The sequence below is a fragment of the Leishmania donovani genome, chromosome 11 (assembly GCF_000227135.1).
Source record: "Leishmania donovani BPK282A1 complete genome, chromosome 11".
NCBI lineage: Eukaryota > Euglenozoa > Kinetoplastea > Trypanosomatida > Trypanosomatidae > Leishmania > Leishmania donovani.
The window spans coordinates 285,089-294,409 of NC_018238.1; the positions used below are offsets into that span (position 1 = coordinate 285,089).

Below are 9,321 nucleotides of genomic sequence, written 5' to 3' on the forward strand. Positions count from 1 at the left end.
TTTTTTTTTTTTTTTTTTTTTTTTTTTTTTAAGGCGAACAAAAAAGGAAAAGTTGAGGCTCTGCCTATGCGCGTTTGCGTGCTCAGGCAACTATGCTTTCCCTCCTCATCCGCCTCACGCCATCCGTGAGCCTGTGGGCATGTGCTGGTGTGGGCGTAGAGCAGCAGTGCGTTGTGCTTGTACCGGCGTTTGTGTGTGGCTCGCCCGCTGTGCTTGTGTACATCTCTCTCGTCTGGCTGTACGTGCGTCTCATCTTCTAATTACTTTGTATCCGTGTCGGCGCCACCGGCACGGGCTTCCATGCATCTGTCGCACCTGACTCTCTTTTCATTGTACTACACGATCCTCCGCATAAGGCTCGCAGGCATGGCGTGGGGGCCCTTGTACATGTTCCGTGACCAACGAACCAATCAACCCCCTTCGTCTTGTGCACCTCACGGATTTCTCTTCTACTTCTCCTGGCCCTCCCCTCGTGACGGCGCAAGCGCTGGTGTCTTGTGTTGAGTGCTTCGCCTCTGGAAAATGCTATGGATGCTCTTCAGTGCGCTCGTGGTTTGGCCACCCCACCCCTAGCGGTATTGCCACATCTTGCTTGAGGCCCCTGACCCTTCCTTCTGCCCCTGCTCCAACCCATCATTGGAAACGGCGTGTGTGTGTGTTTGCATGGTCGACTGAGGCGTTACGTTGTTTTTCTTCTTGCCGTCCCCCTCTTGGCCGCTGACTTCCAACGGTTGCGTACGCTCACACTCGACACCCCGTACACAGACGCGCATGTACACGGCTTCCGTATGCCTAGTAGGGATATGGAACGAATAGGGAAGCCGATGGCGGTGCGTTGCCAGGCCACGACGTTGCGGTGGGATATTGCTGTCGCTGCGGCACTGTCGCTGCCATTGCTGAGGGGGAGGGCGAGGTCCGACAAGAAGGGAGAAGTAGAAAGAAAGCAGAAGGTGACCCCCTGGGAGTAACTCTTAGAAAACAAAGAGAAAAGAAACGGAGAAGCACACGCACGCGCACTCGCCGCACGCTTCTTCTGCATGGGGGTGGGCGTGGGTGCGCACGGTAGGCGATGGCGCGTTTGTGCCCATGGATCTGCACGTATGCGTGTGTGGCCGGCGTATGCGGCTCTAGGCCATCCAGTCCTCAAGTCGATAGCGAAAGCCCAAGGGCAGAATATGTGGACGAGGGCCACGCTACGGGTACGTGCACAGCGCACAGCGCAGCATTGCGCGACTTCGCACGGCTTGCCTCATCGTCTCGCTTGAATGTTTTACTTGTGCCTTTCTCGGTGTTCTCCCCCCTACCACCACCACGTCTCTCACTGATGTCCTCCCCTCACTCGTCCATTTCTCCCCCCTGATGGCGTAACCTGATGCGCGTGCGCGTCTACCGCTCTTTGCATGTGTCGGCGTGCTCACTGACCATGGCGTATGTAGCCTTAATTCACGATAGCGTGCGTGCCAGCACCGACCACCACCACCGCTCTCAGAAAAAAGGCGAACGACAAGAAAAGGAGTGCTGCCCAGCGCCACCGAAACGAGAGGTAAGGGGGGGAGATACACTGATCGTAGTTTACTTCGGAATAGAGAGAAGGTAGAGGCGTACCTCTCAACACATCACACACCCTCGGTCTTCCTCTCTCTCACCAACGCACGCATACGCGCGCCGACGCTCGCCCGAAGGCGGCCTCTACCATCCCGGTCGCTCTCTTCCAGCACACGTGAAGTTGCTCTTTAGTTCTTGTTCAGCCTCCTGCCTCTGCTCTTCGTTTCTACCCATAGGTAAGGCCCCCGACACACGCATGTACACGTCACGTCGTCATTGCTGCCTCCACTAGCATATCCTCAGTCTCCCCCGCCTTCACCATCACGCGCCTCTTCTAGTCCGCCATGCCCGGCGAAGGACCATCAACAGTTGCCGTCGCAGCCATGCGACTGGAGCCGCTCTGCTTTGGGGGTTACGAGCACCTCGAAAGTGGCAGCGGCGGCTTTGTGCACCTCATCACCCCGCAAGGTGGACGTGTGCGTCTTCACCTGTCGCAGCCCTCTTTCCGAGGTGCTTCACCACCGCTGCAGCAGCAACCACCGCTGTCGCCACGTCTTGACCATTTACCCACATTCCCTCCATCCCGGCCCCTTGGTTGTAAGTCCACACAGAAGGTTGCAGCACCCGCAGCTGCCCTGACAGATGCCCGGCGGGCCCCGGAGGATGCAGCAGGGCCGCAGACGTTGACGGCTGCTGCTGCTGCTGCTACGATGCCATCGGCACCCCCGGAGGGGTTCGAAGTGGAATTCCTCTCGTCGTCGTCCTCCGTGGCGTCTTCGGCGGTACCATCGCGCGCGACGTCGAGAGGGGCGTCGCCGTCGTCAGAAGCTGCTGCTATCGAGGAGATCGATGCGGAACACGCGCCAGCAGATGCCTCTGACGCTGGCGACAGCAAGCCCACGGTGTCGAGCGACACCGCAGGTGCACTCGGAGTCACGACTTCGGAGGACCAACCCGTGCCGCTCACGTTTGCCCACGGCGCGGAGCTGACGGCGTCGGCGGCGTCGATGGCTGAGCTCGATGATGAGCTGACCCGGTGCGCTTTGCTTCTATTCGACGGCAGGCTCCCTCAGCAGCCACCGCCGCCGGGGCAGGCGGAAGCGCCTCGGCGGCGGTGGCCGGAAGCGGTCAACTACCACCGTGCCGTCTTGCTGGGCTACGACGACGCCGGATTCGCGTACATGGACGCGCAGGCGTTTGCGCAGCGGGTGCCGCCGCCGCAGGGATGGCGACTGTGCCCCCTCCCGCTGCTGGTGTGTGCGGTGGCGAAGCTGGCTCACTTTTATCGGGGTGCGGAGTCGGACGACACAACGAGCGAGCAGAGCACCGCCGCCGGCGCCTCTGGCGCTGCACTGCGCTACCCGGTGCTGCCGAGGCCCGCAAGGACAGCTGCTGCTGGGGGAAGCGGTGGACTTGAGAACGCACAGTCGAGCCGCGATGGTATTACTGGCGCAACCTTACCCTCACCTTCTTACCCGGCCCCCGCGTCTGGCGAGCCGTCGCCGTCCACGTCATCGGCTACAACGCCGCCTGTCCCGCCCTCGACATCACCTGCGTACCTGAGCCCGCCCCTGCGCTGGAGTCTGCCGATGTGCGGCCACGCACCCTCGCTGAACTTGCAGCAACTATTCCGAGTGCAGCCGAACCGCGTGTATCAGCTGGCACGGCCGCCTGAGGAGGTGGTGTTTCTCGGCGTCGCATTTGGAATCCCGTGGATTAGGCCAGTTGTGTTGGCTACCGCAACGGCCCCTGATGCAGCGCCGCCGCAGGTGGAAACGTGTCGCGATGTCGTACTTCACGCAACTGACCCCTCGACTTCATCGTCGGCATCGCAACCGCCGGCCGGGTATCGCTGGAAGGACACGCGTGCGTGGGCGGTACCGCTCATTGGGTGCCACGATGCATGCGACATTCGCGGTCGCCACGGTCTGGTAGACCCGCCGCCAGGTGCGACGGGGGTGTCCCCTGCTGCTGCCGTCGCCGACGCCGAAGGATCTGCACCTCCCTCTGCGCTGTCATCAGCTGCTACTGGAGCGCCGCCCGAGAAGTCGTGGCAGGAAACATCGCTGCGGCCCAGTGAGGCTGACGAGCAGAACAGCGGCACGCCCGCTCCTCTCTCACTGTCACCTCCGTCGCCCTCGCCGAAACCGCTCACCGCCGCTGCGCTGCTGTTTGTAAAAGAAGGCACCCGTGTCTTCGTGCCTGGCCGCTTCGGTGTAATGCTAGAGTGCAACACCAATTCGGCGCTGATGGAGGCGCATTTCGGCGTCGTGCACGGTGATCAGCTTGTACCGCGCGCCCTGTCGTCTCACGCTGCCGCTGCGCAGCTCTCCGGCGCACCAAAGCCAGGCAAGACGACGACCCCATCACTGCCACCTGGGCCCTTCATTGTGATGGGGCTGTACGGCCGCAACGTGCTCGTGCTAATAGCCGATGGCGAGGGGCAGACTGCAGTGCAGATTCACGTTACGCGCGGCGTCGCAGAGGTCGCGGAGGCGTTTCGAAAAGTGGCAGGGGCGCCACTGCCGCCGCCTGCGCTGCCGCTGGAGCCACTCAGCGTGCCTGCATCGCCACCTGAGCCGACAATGGTCGCCGAGGCTGCTGCTGCTGCTTCTCGCTTGGTGGCCAAAGACGAAGTCTCGCAGGAGAGGCTGCAGGCGCCGGAGACAGAGCGACGGGAGGACCAGGCAGGACCCGTGCCTGGTGCAGTGACTTGCATCGTGGCTGAGGGGACCGACGCCTTCATGGCCCCTGCAGCAGATACTGCTGCTGCTGCCGCCGAAGCGCAGTTATGCAAGGGTAAGGACGTGGGTATGCTGGGTGTGGAGGGGATGCGTAACGAAGTTGGTAGCGCTACACGGGTAGCCGATGGGGTGTGCAATGGTGGGCCGCCGCCGGTCAAAAAAGTGATTCTGACCGACCTTCACAAAGCTGGTGAGAACGCTGCGCATGCCTCCTCGAGTGTTGTCGTGGAGATATCGCAAGGGGTCTCGACATCGGCCGCTTCTGCACCGCACGCAGGGCGATGGTCGTCAACGACAGCGTCCTCGGCGTCTTCGAGTTCCTTCGACTCACAGGCTTCGCAGCAACTCCGGCAGCAGCAGCAGAGTCGGTTGGAGCAGGTCGGAGAGGAAGAGGCACACCGTTCAGGCCCTTCCACAGGGAGAGCCAGCGCACCGAGCACTCCCACTGATAAAGTTGTGGTGAAGGCGGCTGAGGTATGGCCAACTTCTGCGGCGCAGCTGCTTGAGTCTGCGGAGGAGGTGACGGTTGTGCCCGCCGTGACGTCGTCCACAGAGGATGCGCTTCCGCTGATGACCCTATCAGCGGCCGAACATGCCATGACCTCCGAGAGCGGCGAAGGAGTCTTTCAGGCGGAGGCTGCTGGCGCTGTCGTCGAATCCGCGAACACCAAGACACATGGAGAGAAATACGTGCACTATCACGACGACGGAGTGATCTCTGCTGATGCTTTGCTGCACGGGCACTCCCTGCTGCAGCTGCCTGAGAAGGACCTCAGCGCGCTAGAAGGTGGAAGGGAGAAGCACCCGCAGCCGGGAAGCAGCTTCTCGGCCCAGTTTTTCGCCGACCACACACCGAGCTTGCTCCCGGCCTCGTCATCGATGCCGCAACCATCGCAACATCAGCATACAGACGACGCGCAGGGGGCGGCGCTAGGCACAGAGGTGAGCTTCGATGAAGATGGGGCCGACGTGCGCCGTCTTCCTGCGACACCGGAGAGTGATTGCGAAGAGCGAGTGCAGCACGTGAGCGGCGCAGATGCTGATGATATTGCCGGGCCAGTTATTGCATCCCACGCATCATGTTTGTTGGCGTCGGTGGAACAGCAGCGATGGATCAATCAGGCACCTCCCTTTTGCCATGTTGCCATTCCAGCCGGTGAGGAGGTGGCGGCGACGACAGCGACGGCACGCTCAGCAACGGCCTTCACACCTTTCCACTCTCCGCCACCAGCGAGCCCTGCAGACCTCCAGGCAGCACCTCGAGTTGGGGATGCACAGGGGACATCTTACCCCACTTCAGACCCCTCACCATGCGCGGCGGCTGTCGGGCTGCAGCACTACTCAGCGGCGACGCCATTTACCAACTTCCTGAAGGCGTACGCAGTCTTCGTACTCGGCACACATGGAGCAACAAGCAGAGGCGAGAGCAAGCAGCTGTGCAACGGCACAGCGCCGCACATGAACGAGTGCGTAGCGAGGGCAGGGGAAGCTTCGCGGGGCGTAGCGGAACTCGCTTCGATACTCGACTTCTACCGTGAGCGACCGCTGGCGCGCATCATGGAGGCCACAGCTATTCAGCGGCGCTGTCGTGCGGCGTGGAATGCGGTCATCGTATCGACACCTGCCTCTGCTGCAGCGCAAGCTGTGAGCGACTTGCAGGTGTGCAAGCTGAAGGCATCTGCGTCGACGACGGCTTTTACGGAACTCTGCGTTGATGAGCTCGTATCGCTGCTGGCTATCGTGCATCATCCGTCACCGAGACAGGATGGATGATACACCGCGGTGACCGCATGCACGGGAGATGGCGGCTCTCCATCTCCCTCTCTTTTTGTGAGTGGCCCCTCCTTACACACACACACACACACATACACACACACGTGCACGAGGAGGGATGGACGGATGGGTGAGGTTGCCTGCCCCATCGCTTCGCAAACACAGCCGAGGTGTCTGTGTGCCTGTGTGCGGAATGTGTGTGTAGCCGCGGCTCGCATATACCTACTTCTTTTTTCCATGGCTTCCTGTGTGCGGCTGGCACATCCGTGACGTGTTTCGTCAAACAACAACAGCGGCATAAAGCGAAGCGCATATGCTCGCATGAGCTGCTGCTGATCTCGCGCCTTTTAAAAAGTTCTCGGTCGCGCTTGCTCCACTGCTGCCCATCACCGGCTGGGAAAGAGTACGGCGCAATGACGCCGATGGATGCACGCCACGCATCCTGATATATGGAGCACTTGAAGACACAGACCGCTCTCTCACCGTTATGTATGCACGATGCTTCTCTTTTTGTGCTCGGTGCGACTTTTCTATAGTGTCGCCACTCCTGTTATTGCTGCCTCCGCTTACCCTCTCGCCCGCGATACGCCGCTGCCACGAAAGCGGTTGTGCCGGTGCGAGATCCTGCGCATGTCTCGGCAGCAACGCTGCCTTCTACTTCTCTTGCTCTTCTTAAACGGTTTCTCTTGTGCTCTTGCAGCCCACACACCCACACTCCGTGACACGTGACCGCCGCCTCCGCCCCTTCTACCCTTCGTGCCACCGCCAACCAGCGTCACCGTAGTTCCGGCATCTGTCTTTGGTAGCCAAGAGGTTTATCGGTGCACCATGAGCACGCCCAGGGAAGATGCGGCGGGCGTGGGATGCTTGCTGCCCCCGCACGGGCCAGCCAACATGATGTCGACGTACATGACTCGCTACGACTACGACTACAACCGCGATCCCCGTCTGGCAGGCAGCGACGGCGGCAGTGGGCGCGGCTTCAAGCAGGAAATAAGCGGCGAAGTGCGCAACCGCCCCATCTTTGCCTACGGTGTTGACACAGGCGACCGCGACGACCGCACTATCTACCAAGTAGACTACACAAACAAGGACCGCTCCGTGAAGAATATGGCCTGGCTGGCCGCCACGCTGACAGATTCAGCCGCTTCTGCAGCTGCGGCAAGGATTAGAGGCCAGGATAACGGCACGGCGTACCAGCACAACTGGTATCTCCCCGCTGTCTCCGCTCACATTGTCTTGGCGGACGGTAGCCATCCGCATACAGTGTACCAGGATGACTACCAGGCACCCCGGCACGTCGCTGATGGCGCCGTGCATGATCCGGTGTGCTACGCGGGAGCCGCCACTGCCGCCTACAATGCGGATCTGCTCAAGCCGCACGGCGTGATGGAGGACGACGGCGCCGACCTCGCGCCGAAGATCACATCAAAGGATTCGCTGCTGCCACGGAAACACGCGAGCTCCAACGCTACGTGGACGCCAGTCTTCGAGAACACCGCTGACCACCGCCACACGTGGAATGATTGCGTGCCTGGGGATGGTGTGATGGGCACATACACGTGCACCTCCTGGGATTACGGCGACACGAGTCAGGCTCACCCCTCGCAGCTGCCGCTGAGCCTGGCGCGCAGTCTTGCAGCCCACAACCTGGACGCCTCCGCGAACCCGGACAAGGCAGCGCTGCTGCGCCGTCTCGCCGGAAAGCACTACTCCTCTAGGACGCTGCGCGGATCATCGAGCGGTGCTCCGCTGGACACGAACGACCGCACGAACCCGCAGTTTCTGTCAACGGCGGAGCAGAAGCGGTGCGCGGTGAGCCGGCGCCTTGAGAAGGAGCACTACGTCACCATGTCCATCTACAAGAGCGACTTCATTGATCAGGGGCTGCTGCCAGAGCTGCCCGGAAACCCTGGCGGTCCGGCGGACGCTCGCGACACTCACACCAGCCCCGTGGCCACTGCGGGGGAGATGATGGCCGGCCAGCTAACAAACGCGACGCGCGAGCTGGGCTTGCTGCGCAACGCGCACGGCACCCTCAAGTCCAGCGAGGCGCACGCTGCGTCGCGGGTGAGCACCGGCGTTTTGTCAGCGATGCGCGCGATGGAGAAGGCGGCCTCGATCGACAAGGCCGACCCGCACTGCCACAAGCTCCGTGAGTAGTTGCAGCCTTTCTTCCCTTCAACCTTCGCCTTCTCTGTCTCGCACCACCGCCGTGGTCCGTCCATCTCTGCCCTGGCGATGCGCACACGGACGCTCGGATGTGTATGCGCGTGGGTAGGCAATGTGCTTGCCGTTGTTGCCGTCCGCCTAGCGTCTTTCGCCTTCATGCCGCGTTTGCCTGCGTGTTGTTTGTAGTGTGTTGTGGGCAACTTCCCTGCCGTTCTAACGCCCTTTTCTGCCGGCCCTGGTTGTAATGTACACTGTCGCTTCTCTTCTTTTTGTGTGCTTTCACGTTTTTTTTTTCACCCGTTTCCATGTAAATTACAAGCAAGCGAAGGCACGCATACGCACCAGCTCACGGCAGGGAACGAAAAGCTACACTCACGCACACCGATCGGTCCTCCTCGATATCCGGTGTGTGTGTCGAGGGGGGGGGGTGGAGGAGGCGTCATGCGCATTCCTGTTGCCGTGTCCGTCTTGTTTTTCTCGCGCCCCTTCCCGCTTGTGCATTTTATGCCCTTTTTCCATGTTCCTTGGCTGTGCGGCATCGACGTTTTTTTTTTTGGTTTCTTGCTGCATGTGATTTGTATCTTCTTGCCAGCGTCCGCGTGTGCGTGTCTCTATCTGTGCTTGTGCGCTCAAAGCCTCTGTCGCGCCTCCGCGCGCGTGCCGGGCGCCTCACGGAGCTCTCTGCCCCGTCCCCTTCTTTTTTTTTTTTTCGACAGCAGCCACCTGGATGTTCAACAGGAAGGAGACGGCACTTGTTTGATGGCTTCCCTTCATCTTGTGGTGCTCATGTAGTGTGTGGCGGCACTGCACATGCGGAGGTGGTGGGGCGGCAGACGATGCACGCAAAATATGCGTGCGCGCGACACAGAGCGGGAGCATGCGGAGAAGAGTGATCGCGTCCAGCTCGCACGTGCAGACACGCACGCGGGCGCTCTTCACGCTTCATGCGAACATTTTTTTGCTTGTTGCGATTTGCTGCGTTGATCCCCGCCAGCAGCGTTGCTTTTGTTGTTCTTCCTTTAGTCATGAGTGCATTGCCCCCCCCCCCCCCCCCCCCCCCCCCTTCGCCCCCCCCCTCCATACCCCT

General features: G+C 61.0%; 2 protein-coding genes across 2 annotated transcripts; both read left to right on the forward strand.

Moving 5' to 3' along the window:
* Positions 1-2,255: 2,255 nt before the first annotated feature.
* On the forward strand, positions 2,256-6,062 carry LDBPK_110740 (hypothetical protein, conserved; the record flags this gene model as incomplete). The annotated part of the gene is made up of 1 exon (XM_003859002.1): positions 2,256-6,062. One exon carries the CDS (start codon positions 2,256-2,258, stop codon positions 6,060-6,062), a length of 3,807 nt encoding a protein of 1,268 aa, XP_003859050.1.
* Positions 6,063-6,890: 828 nt separating this feature from the next.
* Positions 6,891-8,225, forward strand: LDBPK_110750 (hypothetical protein, conserved; the record flags this gene model as incomplete). Its single annotated transcript, XM_003859003.1, has 1 exon — positions 6,891-8,225. The coding sequence occupies one exon, from the start codon at positions 6,891-6,893 to the stop codon at positions 8,223-8,225; it is 1,335 nt and encodes a 444-aa protein (XP_003859051.1).
* Positions 8,226-9,321: the final 1,096 nt, after the last annotated feature.